At 40.7% G+C, this 15,423-nt stretch overlaps 1 protein-coding gene across 2 annotated transcripts in view; it reads left to right on the top strand.

The window, feature by feature from the left end:
• Positions 1 to 15,218, top strand: part of RSBN1 (round spermatid basic protein 1) — a 40,780-nt gene extending 25,562 nt beyond the window's left edge. The window contains exons 3-8 of one of the 2 annotated variants that reach the window (XM_024570117.3): positions 5,185 to 5,322; positions 5,609 to 5,751; positions 8,474 to 8,641; positions 9,872 to 9,980; positions 10,594 to 11,070; positions 13,102 to 15,218. In XM_024570117.3, the coding sequence (XP_024425885.2) occupies positions 5,185 to 5,322; positions 5,609 to 5,751; positions 8,474 to 8,641; positions 9,872 to 9,980; positions 10,594 to 11,067 (1,032 nt within the window). In that variant the 3' untranslated portion in view covers positions 11,068 to 11,070; positions 13,102 to 15,218. Of the gene's footprint in view, positions 1 to 5,184; positions 5,323 to 5,608; positions 5,752 to 8,473; positions 8,642 to 9,871; positions 9,981 to 10,593 lie in introns of both variants that reach the window. The other variant, XM_024570116.3, reaches the window with a different exon arrangement.
• The last annotated feature ends 205 nt before the right edge of the window (positions 15,219 to 15,423 follow it).

Here is a 15,423-nt window from a genome sequence, read left to right as displayed (position 1 = left end):
TTAGAGCTCCCTCTACCCCCTGTGATTGCATTGAGGGCCCACCTGGGTGATCTAGGGTCATCTCTCCATCCCCAAAGCCTTCATGTATTCACAGCTGCAACGTGCTTCTGTCGTATGAGGTAACAGGCACAAGCTCCAGAGATTAGTACCTGTATATCTTGGGGAGCCATTACTCGGCCTACCACACCTTCAAGCTCGTCCTGTCTAAAACTGAAGATAACCACCTCTCCCCACGCCTGGTCCTCCTCCAGTGCAAAGACTGGTTTCTCCACCTGGTTGCAGAGCTGCAGCCTGGCAGGCGTCCTTGACATCCCTTTCTCTCCTGTCAGATCTAGTCTTTCTCCGAGTCCTGACTATTTTATCTCCTGGGTATTTTAAAATCTTTATTTTTCTTTATTTTTTAATTGGATCACCACTATTAGCTTAGTCTGTTGGTTTTTATTTAGAATATTACAGAAGCCTTCTAATTGGTCTCCTCTCCGTCAGGGCCCCTTCGAGAAAATGAAACAAAAACAAACAGAAACCCCAAGCTTCTCTCCCCTGAGAACTAAAGGCAAATCTGATAACTTCCTTTTACAACTCTAGACCCTTTAGTGATGTCCCGAAATTCTTCAATTTAAAAACAGAACTTAGAGAGAGAGGGAGATGGATTGAGACTGAGACTGAGATTGAGATTGGTTTGTTGTTGCTGTGTGTGTCCCGAAGGGGATCAAGCTTGATGACTTCCTAACCAACCGAGTTACCGGTCAGGGCGCCCGAAATTCTTAGTGTGGTCCTCTAGGCTCGCCACAGTGCAGCTGCAGCCCATTTCTTCAGGCTCGTCTTCATTTATTTATTTATTTTAGACCTTAGAAAGGGTGAAGCGTAGGGATTTTTGTGTCCTTGAGGCACACAGAAATGCTCTACAGATTTTTTGTGCTCTACAGATTTTTGCTCGGTGTTGCTTTGAGAAACACCCTACAATCGTAGATCAGGGTCCCGTGTTCTTTTTCACAGCACCTTATACATTCCATTCTGAAGACTTGCCACAGTTCATAGTTAAATCTTTAGATTGGTGTCTGCCTGTCACTGGACTGTAAGTTTCCAGGAGCCAAGAATGTGTCTAGTTTGCTGTATCTGTGTTTAGGACAGTGCCTGGCATATAATGGCAGTAAACTTATTAAAATAATGGTAAAGCCCTGGCTAGTGTGGCTCCATTTGTTAGAGCATCATCCTGTAAGCTGAAAGGTCATGGGTTGGATTCCCTGTCAGGCACATACCACACCTAGGTGGTGGGTTTGGTCCTCCGTCTGGACTCATGTGAGAGGCAACCAATCAGTGTTTCTCACATTGATGTTTCTCTCCCTCTCTCTCTCCCTCCTTTCCCCTCTCTCTAAAGTCAATAAGCATGTTCTCGGGTGAGGATTTAAAAAAAAAAAAAACCCAGAACTTGCCCTGGCTGGTGTGGCTCAGTGGATTGAGCACTGGCCTGCAAACCAAAGGGTTACCTGTTCAATTCCCAGTCAGGGCACGTGCCTGGGTTGCAGGCCAGGTCCCCAGAAGAGGGCGTGAGAGGCAACCACACATTGATGTTTCTGTCCCTCTCTTCCTCCTTCCCTCCCTCTCTAAAAATAAATAAATAAAATCTTAAAAAAAAAAAAAAAACCCAAAGCAAACCAAGTGATTAAGGCTTTCCTACAGTTTCTATTCTTTATTTAAAGTTATGTAAGTCTATTCTGTGATAAACCTCCAAGTATTTGAAAATTGTTGTGTCCTCACTTTAGTCTTTGAAGTTAAATACTTTGGAATTACTTTTAATTTCTTTACTCTTTCTCCAGTTTGTATGGTTTTCAAGTCACCAGTCATCTTAATTGCTCTCTTTGGGGTGTGCTCTAGTTAGAGAACTTTTTTAGGCCGGAGCGTGGAGATGATCCAGATGGTACCTGGGCGACACAGAGTATTGCCCCTCAGTGCACAGTATACATACAAGCTAGAGGCTAACCCAGCACAACACTGAGGTCATCTCACAGACATGGCTAGAACAAAATAAAAGTTTCTCGAGCATGAAGTCCACAGGTCTTCTGTGAGGTCATCCAGGATTCTGCTTTCCTTCTGTCTTTAAGTTTTGCTATTCCCTTTGGTTTTGTCATACACACGGTTGAACCTGGCCCTCAAAAGAGGAAGTGGAGAGCAGGCTGCTTGCTTATTAAGACATACTCTGGAAATTGCATATGTAACTTGCGCTAACATCTCATTTAGTGGTCGGAACCTAGTCCCAGGCCACATTCAGCTGCCCAGGAGCCTGGCCCAGCTGTATGCCCAGGCAGTGCTGGCACTGAAAACAAGGACGGTAGATCAGACACAGGGGGGTGATCCACAGTTTGCTCGATTGGCGTGTGTCTCACAGTTGGTACCTGTTGAATTTCTGGTAATACATGCTGTCCCTCTTCTCACTGTGCTGTTTATTACTGAAATGCAGCACGGACATTAACATTTATTTAAAATTTTACTCGTGAGAAGCACTCTTAATCAGGTTTATTACTACCACTCCTTTTTTTTTTAAACTAGGGTTTAATAGCAATTACTTCATTTCTAGTCTCGGCAAACATAAATTTAACAATTTCCCCTTTTCGGATTTACTTTCTTTCTCTTTCCAAATAGGAAAGGATACTTCAAATTTATTTACGTCACGTAGTAGTTATCCTAGGTATTTGCATTTTAAGTTGTTTTCAAGTTCAGTGCTGTTGAATGAAGTGGTATTTAAATTAGGAAAACTTGGAGTACTGTGATATAAAAATATTCAGTCTTCCTTCATGTGTAAAATTTAATGTGAACTCCCTCAAATTAATACCGTGTTAAGAGTTGCATAATCGGAAAGCTAGCAGACCCAGTAAATTGAAAATTACCAGATGGCAGTGTACTTCAGGATTGGTCTTGAGTTATGTGAGCTTTAAATAGTGATAAGTCTTTAAATTTTTTTTCTCCCATAAGATGCCACCATTATGCATAATTTGAAAGCCTGTTTTGGTAAAGGAACTTCTGATAATTGGGAGTAGTTGGAGATTTTGGGAGGGGATACCGATATTTCTTATGACATGTGAAAGCATTCAATTTCTAGGACTGGTATTGAAGGTTAAGTCTGCCTTAATCATTTTAGGGTGCTTGGCTGAGAAAAGTTAGAATAATGCTCAGAGAAGCCCCTGTCCTTCCTCTTCCTTATCCTCTGTCCCTGACCAGCCTCTTCCCCAGTTTGCCTCCCAGGCTCTTCATAGCATGCTGACCACACAGACGGATGGAAGTAATGCAAACATATGCAAGGTAACTGTGGCCTGGGCTGTTACTGCTGCTTGAAGGTCATCTAAGGTGACTTTGGGAGAAAGCTTATAAGGAATTTTTTTTAAAAACCTGCTGTTTGAGAATCAGATCTAAGACCTTTTTTCTATGTGTATGTATATGGGTGGCAGCGATGTTAAATTGTCTGTGGGAAAAAACAGTGGGTTGGTTCTGAGAATGCTGCTAAAGAACTAATAGGAAAGAATCGTGTAAGAAATACTAGATGGGCATTCGTGCTCTCTATTGAGGCAAAAGAGGTGGCATTTAAGAAAATTGCTCTGGCTGCTGTGGCTCAGTGGATTGAGCGCCCGCCTGCAAGCTGAAGGGTCGGTTACAGGTTCACTGCCTGCTCAGGGCACATGCCTGGGTTTCGGGCCAGGTACCTGACAGGCAACCAACTGATCGTTGATGTATCTCTTGCACACTGATGTTTCTTTCCTCCTCTTTCTTCCTCCCTTTCCCTATAAATAACATCTTTTTTTTAAAGTAGTAGCAGTTGGTTTTGTCTTGAATGTTCAGTAGAGAACCACTTTGTAAAAAGGCGTATGTTAGGGTTTTTAATTTAATCTCCATCTTAACTGAGGTAGAAATGCTAGGTTACTCATTCAAGGTGGAAATCCTGGTTAATGCAGCATTTTTAGTCTAGTCATCTGTGTACACAGGATCTGTCTCTACCCTTTAGACACATTCATTCATTCTGCGGTGGAGGTGGGCCCTGGCTGGTGTGGCTCAGTTGGCTGGAGTGTTGTCTTGTGGACCAAAAGGTCGTGCGTGGGTTGGATTCCCAGTCAGGGCACATACCGAAGGTTGCAGGTTTGACCCCCCAGTTGGGGCACGTAGGAAAAGGCAACCAATTGATATTTCTCTCTAACACTGATACCTCTCTTTCGTTCTCTCTCCCTCCCCCCACCCTTCTTCTCTAAAAGCAATGGGAAAAAAAATGTCCTCAGGTGAGGAAATAACTAACTAAATAAATAAATATGAGGTAGGAGTTTAAGAACATCCATGAAATGGTTCAAAGAATAATACCAGATTGTACTGATGTTGGTAGATTCCATTTGAATGCTAGGATTTTTCAAGGTACAAATTTTGTGTGGAATATGCCCTCAATTAACTAGAGAGTTGATACAGAGAAAATGTGTATGTGCTTGCAGGTAACATTAGACTTCAGAAAAGGGAAAGATCATGAAAGGTGATCAGGAAGGCTTCCAGAAGAACAGAAGTCTCAAACTGGTCTTTGAAAGAAAGATAGATAAGATATGGTTTGACAGCAAAGAAGACTCTCCGAGTAGGGCAGATTCAAGAGACAAATCGTTGCAGGTAGAAATAACTGGGGCACAAGTTGGACAGGGGAAGAGATGAGCCTGACCAGGGTGGACGGCATTACGTGGAAGCGATGGGAGCCCGGGCTGGGTCACAGTCAGCAGGCGTCTGGCCCGCTGGTGAGGGCTTTCGAGTTAGGGAGGCCAAAGTGAGCGCGGAGGGTTAGTCTGAACATGGTCTGCCCTGCCCATTTTATTGTTTCTTTACTGACTTTTTCCTAAAGAAAGATCACCTTAAAGTGTTTACAGAGTTCAGCAATTATTATTCTCTAACTAAGTGTAAGTAAATCTTAATGTCTTCAGTATTTCATTGAGATGTTGGGACCACAGACTAACTTGCACCTTGGAGTCTCTGTTCATGGCAAAGACAGCAGGGTATTCGTCCGTGTGCTCGGGTGCTTTTCTGTAACTGCTGGCTTTATCCAAGGTGCTGACTGTTGAGTTCTTAGTGTGTAGAAGAAATAGCAACATTGGAAACAGTGCCCTGTTCTCACCGTTTTACTGCGTGGTGGTGTCTTCAGCCTGTCTCCCTCTCTCGTGTGTACCGCAGGTCAGCAGGACGTACTGCTGCGGCACCTACCGGGCGGGCCCTATGAGGCAGATAAGTCTCGTTGGCGCTGTCGATGAAGAAGTTGGTGACTATTTCCCAGAGTTCCTTGATATGTTAGAAGAATCACCATTTCTGAAAGTGAGTGTTAATTCATAGTATTAAAGTTCTCATCATTACTTAAGTGGATACTTTTCATTAAAAAAGATTAAGCTACTGTGTCTGGTTAAAATGAAATTTTATCCAGTGTTTTGAATAGAAATGTTTAGTAGAAAATATTTCTTTTCTTTTTTGTATATGTAAATTACTGTGAAATATATTTATTTCTCCCTACATGTACATGAAATAAGCTTCTTAGAGATTTGGGTGGGGAGGTTCACTTGTAAATAGTCTAAACGTGTTTTGATGTGACTCCTCTGGCCCGCAGATGACGTTGCCCTGGGGCACGCTGTCCAGCCTGCGACTCCAGTGTAGGTCCCAGAGTGACGACGGGCCTATCATGTGGGTGCGGCCGGGAGAGCAGATGATCCCTACGGCAGATATGCCAAAGTCCCCCTTCAAGAGACGACGGTAACAGTTATTTCTCTCAAAGAGCCCTTTTGAAAGTCGATGGCTTATGAAAATGATTGAGACCTGAGCACAGTTTGAACATCGTTTGTCTGGATTATGTGAAGAGCTGTTTTTACTAAGTCTGCCCTTGGGGTCAGTTCCTTAGTCCGGTTCACACGTCACGCAGTCATTCGAGTGAGGCATCCTGCTAAAAACACTTAATTTTTATTTCTTGTCTTAAAAAATAGGTCCTAACTGCCTGCAGGACAAAAGTCCAACCCCCTGTGTGTGGTTAACACGGATCCTTCATAATCTGGTCCCAGCAGTACCTCTGCAGGTGTGCCCGCTTCTCGTCCCCCCGACCACAATGAGTTCCGTTCCCCTCATGACCCTCACTGCTCTGAGCTTCCGCCCAGTCCGTCTTTCTTACAGTGCAGCCCTTCTCGCGTCTTCCTCTCTGTCTGCCAGACTCTTCCTAGGTCTTCAGACCTCTGCTTAGATTTCACTTTACGTGTGAAGCTCTTCTTTGTTCCTTTACCTAATCGTTTCCTTCTCTGGGTTTACATGTTCTTGTTTTTTTTACTAAGTTTTCAGGTCTTTAAGGACAGGGACTGCGTTCTATTCTCTGTCTTTATGACACATCCCAGGTGATCAGGGTTTGCTGAATGAAACCAATAATGTATTCTCCATAATAGTTCATATTGGGCTAATATGTTCTGTTTTTCAGGCTCTTAAACAAATGTAGATTAACTCATTCTAGTACTATGAAAAATCTCGCATAATGAGACTGAAAATGAGTATTTGCTTAGACTACAAATAGCAACTCAAAATAAGTACCCAGAAATGAGTAAGAATGGACTAGTCTACACCTCACCTTAAAGCTTGTTGGAGAACGATACCAACGTTAAGTATGGAATGCCCTTTGGTACTGGAGATAGCGCATATAGTTTTTCTGTAAAAACTGTATGTGAACGCGAGGTGGTGGTATGGTAAAACCTGGCAGTCAGCCGAAACTACAGCAGCGTTCTAGTCCATGCTGGTGAGTGGAAATGACCACTGTTTATTTCCGGATCCTCCTAAACTTAATTAAAAACATTAGCTAATAGAAAGAAAATAAAAAGAAGGCAAAAATACCCATAACCTCACCTATTTAGGCTTATTCACTTTTTAAATTTTAATCCATATATACTCATAAGATTTTTTAATTCACACTGGTTCATGAAATGCTATTCTGTATATCAGGAAGTCCGGAGAGGTTGTCTCCAGGCGCCATATGGTCAGTGACTCAGAGCTGCCGCCCAGGAACCAGGTGTTTTCCTTTTTTCTGCTTCTGTCTTTTTTTTTTTTTTGCCCCGGCATTATACTAATGGTGGCTTCCTCTATGGCTGCCAGATAGCTGTAGCAGTTCCAGGCACCACGTCTTTATAGGTAATAGAAGGAGGGACTATCTTTTGTTTTTACTTCTCTCTTAAGAGCTAGGAAACTTCCAGGAAGTCTCCTTAGGCAATTTCCTCTAACAGTCCTAGCCAGAGTCAGCTCACGCCTGTTCCCAAATCAGTCACTGGCAAGGGGAATGAGCTTACCAGGACTCAGGAGTATATGAGATGTCAGGACCTTCAATATTATTGTAGAGTTGGATCTGATCTTTCTAGAAGGTAGTTCAATCACAGCTTGATAATAAGTATTTCAAGTTGAAGATTACTGAGCTTTTTTCCCACCTCTACTTGAGAATGAGGTCACAGATGGGAGCAGACTCCTAATGAAAATCAGAGTTCCATCTGGAACAGGCTGAGGAAGGGCTGCGGGCGGGTCACCCACAGCCCTCCCCACGGGGGTGGGTGTCTGCCTGTCCATACTCCTGCCCACACAGGTGGCAGGTGGCTGGTTTATTTGCAGAATTTCACTTTAATTTCCCCGTCCTCAGCCTTCATTTCTGTCCAGTTATTACCATTATACCTGGCGGGGGTTTTTGGTTTTGGTTTGGTTGTTTTTTTGACTTGTAAGCTTCAAGGTCTGTTGGGCAGCCTGCTGCCTTTTTAGCTGCCACCTCTGTATCGTTTACTTTAGGCCTTTGGCTCTCTTCTCAGCTTTATTTGTCCGAGACACTTTAAAATTTTTTATCAGTAATTTATTTCCTTTGTTGCTTCTTACTCATTCCCGAACTATTACTTTAGATTATTATATTTAGAATTGTTTGAGCATATAAAAAGCAGAAGATAATATAAGCAGCTGCCATGTATTCAGTATGAATAGCTATCAAATCACAGTCAATTCGGTTTCATCTGGACCCCCATCCATTCCCCATTCCCTCTCCCTCTGTCCCACTGTTAGTGCAAAGCCTTTTGCTTTCATGTTCATGTAGACACTCAGTTTGCCATCTCGAATCAAGCCGTGTAGAGTATTGTGAGATTTACAGGTGTTTTGAGAGTCAAAAATGACTCAGTAAAGCAATATATAGCCTTGAACTTTGAGTTGTGTTTTCCGTTGCTAGGCAACCAAATTTTATATATTCACACACTGCATTTGGGTCAAAGATACGGTTTCTTTACTATCATTACATACCAAGAGAGGAAGCTAATCACGTTAAACATTACAATAGAGCGTGTTAAATGCTAATGATAAAAATCATTGAACCCTCTTAGCCCTCCTCTCATTTGAAATTTGGTATCTTAGCCGACTTCTTTGCCTTATTACTATTAATACTTTTTTTCTTCCCTTTACATTACAACCAAATCAACTCCAGATCAATGAATGAAATTAAAAATCTCCAGTACCTACCTCGGACCAGTGAACCCCGTGAAGTCCTCTTTGAAGACAGGACAAGAGCTCACGCTGATCATGTAGGTCAGGGGTTTGACTGGCAGAGCACGGCTGCTGTTGGGGTTCTGAAAGCTGTACAGTTTGGCGAATGGTAAGTTAGGGACTCAGCTGCAGGGTCGGTTAATGTTGTCTGAGGAAATCCAGACTCAGTTGAAACGATGGGGGACTAGTTTTTAGAAAAATTGTAAAATGCACAGAACAAAATGAAAAGTTAAAGTCTGAACCGCTTTTATGTGTATGGTTCAGTAATGTTAAGTATATTTACATTGTTGTGAAACAGATCTCCTTAACTTTTTCATCTTGCAAAACTGAAACTTCACACCCATAAAGAGTAAAAGGGAATTACCGTTTCTCCCCCACCCCAGCTCCTGCTAATCGTCATTTCTACTTTCTGTTTTTGTGACCTTCACCATAGTATCTCATATCGGCGGACTCGTACAGTAGTTGTCTTTTGTGACTGGCTTATTTTATTTAGTATAATATCCTCAAAGTGCATAGCATTCCCAGGGATCATCCGTATTGTGCCATGTGTCAGTTTCCTTCCTTTTAAAGGCTGAATAGTGTTCCACTATATGTATATGCCACATGGTGTTTATCTATTTATCCATCAGTGGACACCTTTTGGCTGATGGAACAAATACTTGGTGTCCCTGCTTTTAATCTTTTGGATCTATACCCCAAAGTGGAATTGCTGGATCATACGGTAATTCTGTTTTTAACTTTCGTAGGGGCTGCCTTACCGGTTTTCCCTAATGGCCACGCCCTTTATATTCACTTGGGGCACAGCTTTAACAAAGCTCATTCTAAAACTTTTTATTTTGCTTTGTTTTTCATATTTATGATGTCAGGACCTTCAGTAGTATTATAGAGTTGGATCTGATCTGCCTAAAAAAAATAGTTCAATCATAGCTTGATAATAAGTATTTCAAGGTAAAGATCATTCAGCTTTTCTTCCCCTTCTCTACTTTGAGAAATGGGGAGGGTGATTATTTGTGTGGCTGATGACCTCGCAGGGTGGCGGGGTGATGGGGAACCCCAGTGGTGAGAGGACCGTGAGTGCATGCAGCTGGTTCAGGAGAAAACCCCTTGTTTTTAGCCGCTGTGGTTTTAGTTTGGTGACAGCTAATTTGCTGTTTTAAAAACAGCTGTTTGAGTGTTCTTAGTTTTTCAAGCTGATTAAAGAAGCAAATGTATACTTTGCTCTTAGGAGCTATATATCTGTTCCTGTGCTAGAGTAGTAGTTCCAAGAACAGAAACACTGAAGTTGGTCATCATTTTCCATTACTTGATTGTTTCTGAAACTTCATTTTGTTAATCTCAGGAGTGACCATCCTCGCATAACCAAAGATGTGATTTGCTTTCACGCTGAGGACTTTACTGATGTCGTCCAGAGGCTGCAGTTAGACCTCCACGAACCTCCGGTTTCCCAGGTGATAACCCTTGGGATGAGATACCAGAAAGAAGTCTTCACCCATTTTATTCTGCATGTTATCTTATAGTTGGGTACAGGGGATGGTGAATTTAATTGTATTACTATTTAAGGCTTTGTGTGGAGGGTGTCGAATGTCATTGAAACAGCGCTTCCCAATAAGAATGCTCGCGATCCCTTGAATCTTTGGGCTTGCCTGGTGGGCCCGGATGGTCAGAGGGCCCGGCTCCTCAGTCCTGGCCCTGAGCAGTCTCAGCTGTGAACCCCGTGGCACTGGGCGCCCTCACCTGCAAAAGGTCGATACACTGAAGAAGCAGATAGGTGTTGCCCTTGTGAGTAGCAAAGAATATCGATACTTAGCTGCAATTGAAAGTACTTCAGGGACTGTCTAGGCCATCCTGACCTGAGCCTGTGCTCTGTTGCTGGAGAGGTAGTGAAATGTGAGGAAAAATGTTTGTCAAGCATTACAGGAAATTTAAAAGCTGTATATCATTTCATATTCCTTTAGCTTTAATTTGGCCCCACTGGTTTCCTGTACTAATGATAATATTTTATTTATTAAATGATGCATTTCATTTTATTAAAGTCTCATGCACCTCTTTTCTTCTCTTCAGTGTGTGCAGTGGGTGGATGAAGCGAAACTGAACCAAATGAGGCGGGAAGGCATTCGTTACGCCAGGATCCAACTCTGCGACAATGACATCTACTTCATCCCCAGGAACGTCATTCACCAGTTCAAGACGGTGTCGGCCGTGTGCAGCCTAGCCTGGCATATAAGGCTCAAACAGTACCACCCCGTGGTGGAAGCCACTCAGAGCACAGAGGGCAGTTCTGAGGTGGACCGCGATTTAACTGCAGAGCGAGAATTGGAAGCCGGCTCCCAGTGTGTGAGGGTGAAAACCGAACCCGAGGACACCTGCATGGAAGCGCAGCTGCTGACAGCTGCGTCGTCGTCCCTCTCCCCTCCCTCGGAACTTCGTCTGCAGCAAGACCAGCTGGCCCCGCCGGTTCCAGTCTTAAAGGCGGAGAGCAGACTGGACTCTGAGCAGCAGCACAAGCCACAGGGACACGCAAGCGCTCCTGTGTGACATGTACATACTCAGACACATTTTTTAACTTTTTTAAATTTTGATGTGAAGTTATAGTTTTATAACTGGCTTAAGTTAAGTTTTATCGGAGAAATCTTGCCTATAATTCTATAAAGAGAAATGACATTCCACAAATGTCAAGCGTATCTTTTTTACACAGATGATGCAAAGTTAAGAGTTGTATCTTATCCCGTTAGTACAGTGTGTAATAGTGGGTCTGCTGCTACTTTCTGTTTTAAGGTGTGAGGTAATAATTCAGTCTCTTCTTCAAATCAGAATAACTCTCTGGAATAACAGGTTCTTTTTTTGGTAAATTATTCACTTCCCTTAATTTTACCTTGTCTCTTGCCATATTTGCTGTTTTTATGATGGAAGATTAGATTTATGGTTGAGGACTCTGTCTTTATGGCACAGATTCAATTTCTACAGTAGAAACGGCATAGGTCGCAGGGAGGAGTTCCTGCATCTTGTTCAGAGCCAAGTACGCTGTTGAGTTCCAACCATAAAGAACAGGCAGTTTCAAAGGAAAATTCAGTGGCTCTCTGGTTTCTTAACAAAAGAGAAAGCACCGCACTTTCTGATCCAAACTATCTTTTTTTGTATCTGTTATTTAAAGCCCAGTGGATATTTCAATTAAAAATAGCTGAAGATGAATAGTCCTTGGTCATTCATTATCCTGGTTCATTAATCTTTCTAGAATACAAGGTAACTTGGAAGCTGTTTTGCATAAGAGAGATAATGTTGGCTTGACACTCTGTTTTTCTGCTTCCTGGCTTCCTCACACTCTGTGTGGATACTTTTGCTTCCTAAACTGATCACGAATATCCACCTTAGAGAATGATACCAATCTTTCTGATGAGGTTGCCATATTTTGTGCATGAAACTTAGGAAAAACTTTTTGTCACCTGGCACCAACCTCTTCATGACAGAGATTGACTGTTGAGACACTTCAGTTCACAGTTTTAACTGGTGAATACCGGAGTTCATTTACTGTTACTCTGTGTTGTTACTTTCCAGTAAAAAATATGGCACTGGACTTCCTCCTAGAGTTTCAGGTAGCCCAATGCTTAGTGCCTGAGTATTTAATTTTTTTTATTTTTGAACAGGCACAGTTCATATAGCTGGTGTAGTCTTTCTGTTGTTTCAGAATGTTAATGTGATACACAATTTACTTTCTCTTAGTTAATAATATTATAGGCCTTTTGTTTATTATAGGAAGAGTACTCCCACACCTAAGGCCAGATTCTTATATCTACCTGATTATAGTGCAATTTGGAGATTTTTTCCTGGAGGGCGAGATTTGGAATATTTACATTAACGTAGGCAAAACAGATGCTGCTTTGTTATGTCTGTCACCATGAAAACTAAGCTGCATCTTTTGAAATATCAAATATGAATTTTCTCTAAAATATTCTGAAATAGGTTAAATCTTATATAAATATTACTTTGTGCAATATTGTTGTGTAGTTAAATGCATATTAGCAAAGTATAGAGGTCACTGTGTAAACGGATAGAAAAGTAACCATCAGCAAATACTGCAGTGATTAGTTAGAATCTGTATTATTCCTTATATATATATATGTATATGTATGTATTCTCTGTTAAAAAGGATAAAGACTAATAGAGAAACATTTCAGTGTAAACCATTTATGAATTGGAAGTGATGTTGGTTTTAGTTATCTCTGTAAATAAGGTAATTAGAATGGTATGAAAAGTAATGTGATTATTGCAGGGGTGTTTTTAAATCTTGGGTATAAATTCTGGGGTAAATTCTAGTTTATCAAGACTAGTTTTTAAGGGGGACCTGCCTTTGAAGGTGTTTTTTTCATTGTGGGGGGTGGGGGGTTTAATCACAAAGTGCGTGGGTTTGGGTTTGTTTCTGTTTCTGTTTTCCTGTCCGGAAGAATTTCATAGAGCTTTACTAGGCTGTGCAAAGTAAAATTCTTCTCAGGCAACATTTGTTTTTTAAAAGAATCATGAAGAACAAGGTTGCTAAAGCAAAAACTTTTATTTTTATTTTTCTTGTCTTCCAAGATCCGATTTCCCCACCTCCCACTTGCCATCCAGCAGATGCCATCTGCCATCTAAGCTGGTCATTGCTAACAAACAAGGGGACTGGCTCCTGACAGCCAGCAGCTCTGTGTGTGACCACTCAGGACCCGGCGGATCTGCAAAGACCTACAATCAAAAGCAAATCCCCACTTCCCTTTAATAAACATTCTACCCTCACCTCCGATAGAAACACATTAAAAGAGTATGAAAATGTTTAAAATCATGTACTACTTAATTCATTGTATGTTAGAAATGCAATAGGGAGAGAGAACCATTTAGCTAGTCATGTATCTGGAAACTCTGAATGTCCTATGTGAGTGAGTATTAGATTTTAATAGCATGCTTTAAAGACTGAGGAATATAAAAGCCCACGTTTTGAGTTTCTTACCGCTTTCAAAGCTGTATCCTAGTTTAGTGATACAAATGATTGCAACTTTTCTAAATCATTAAATTATTTGGTTTGGTGGAGTGAGGCATGGAGCAAACTGGCGTCTTCTGATTTGTGAAGTAGTGATGATGGCAGTGAACTTGTAACTGAGATTTAAGCTGATCTTCCTTTTTGGTATCTTATCCGTTGTGCCAACTCTTTGAGCGAACTTGCAGAATGTGGCTCTAAGTTTTAGTACTTTGTGGAGCACATTATTTTTAAATGCGCTATGGAAAGGGCCCAGTATGTGAATATTTCTAACTTAGTGACTAGAATTACTTTATGGTATTTACTAATAAGAATAAAAGTCTTCCCCCTCCCCCAGAAGTCATTCTATAATTATACCAAGGTATGCTAGGACTAGGATTAGGGTTCAAAGAGGTATTCCAAATTCACAAAGCAATAATAATAAAAACCTGTCTATGAGTTTTCCCTTCCAAAGTTTTAACACTTTAAAAATGAATTTCTAGGCTTAATTGTATGTTTATTAATTTGCTCATTCAGCACTTACAATTTGTTTCACTGGTATTTCAATACTTTTAAAGACTTTTGAAAGGTGCCCTTTCCCCGTAGACACAGTTGGAATATCAGATGACTAGTATTACAAGCTCTTGTAGGAAAAAGGAGCTTATTAAATAAAATTCTTTACTAAACCTTAGGAAAAGAGGTCTTGCGTTATCTTTCATCAATCTTAATAGGCATGAAGTTGATACTTAATGCCTGGAGCAAATTTGCTTTATTGCCTTTCCCTTTATAAATATTGTCCAGAATGAAAGCTAATTTAGGAACAAGACTCCAAAATTCAAGAAAACCTTTAATGAATATCTTCTTGATCATTAATATTAGTCCTTAATATTTTCATCGGTATTTGCCATGAAAAATTTGCGTTTATACCTTCAGGATAATTGAGTTTGTGTCTTTCTAATGAATCTGTTTTGTCATTGCTAAAGGTTTTTTAAAAAGAACTTTTGACTAGTACATGCCAGAGGTTCGTATTTCTGCTAAGTTTTATTTTTTTACAAAACAGGTTGTAGCTGTATTTATTGGTCATGCAGTAAGTAGAGGAAATGTAAAAGAGGTGTTTCGCTTTAGCATATGAGGGACCTGATCCTCATGCTGAAAGCTCGTTGCTTTAAAAGCAAGTATCTCTCCATAAATATTATGGCCTTCTATTTTCTTCATACATTTTTTAGGATCCACTTGTGCATGTAGTTGAGACCACTGTCTCTTAATATAGCACTTTTCAATTCTCTCTGAATACTTATGTACTACTTCTTTCACATGTTGTAAATTTTCATGTAATAGTGTTTTTTTTTTTTGTGACTAAACTCCATTTTGATTGGCAGCTAAGACTTTTTTTTTCCTGTGGCTTTAATTTATCTAAGAGGTCTTTGCATATAGATGAAATGTATAATTTGCCTGGCGGACTATTTGCGTTGTGTGGCCTTAGTTTGTTTATTGACATTAACAAGTGTTTTAAAAAGGTTTTTAATGAATAGTCTTAAATCTAAATTTGTGTGAATAATCTTTTAGCACAGTGCTTTTTTTGTAGCTGTCTAAGTGTGTTAAATTGTTAAGCTATTTCTTTGTAAAATAGGACAATGGAATGCATAGAGGTTTTTTTTTTCCTGTAAAGTATTTTTTTAATAAACAAAGTCTGATTTGTCCTTTACTGATGTTTTGTGATAAAGTGAATCACCCATGTGAATTCTAAGCTACTTGGAACCTTTTTTTAAAGTATTTAATCCCCTCACTCGAATCTATGTCCCCTATTATTTTCTACTATTTTAGAAAAGGTCCTAGGTGGCTGGGAGAAATCCCATCCATGCTGAGAAATACCACACTTGGCATTTGTTTATGCCTACTTTTGAGGACAA

This window comes from Desmodus rotundus, chromosome 12 (genome assembly GCF_022682495.2).
Source record: "Desmodus rotundus isolate HL8 chromosome 12, HLdesRot8A.1, whole genome shotgun sequence".
NCBI classification, from domain to species: domain Eukaryota; kingdom Metazoa; phylum Chordata; class Mammalia; order Chiroptera; family Phyllostomidae; genus Desmodus; species Desmodus rotundus.
The sequence above is the reverse complement of the archived record's forward strand: the minus strand, read 5'-3'. Positions and strand labels throughout refer to the sequence as shown.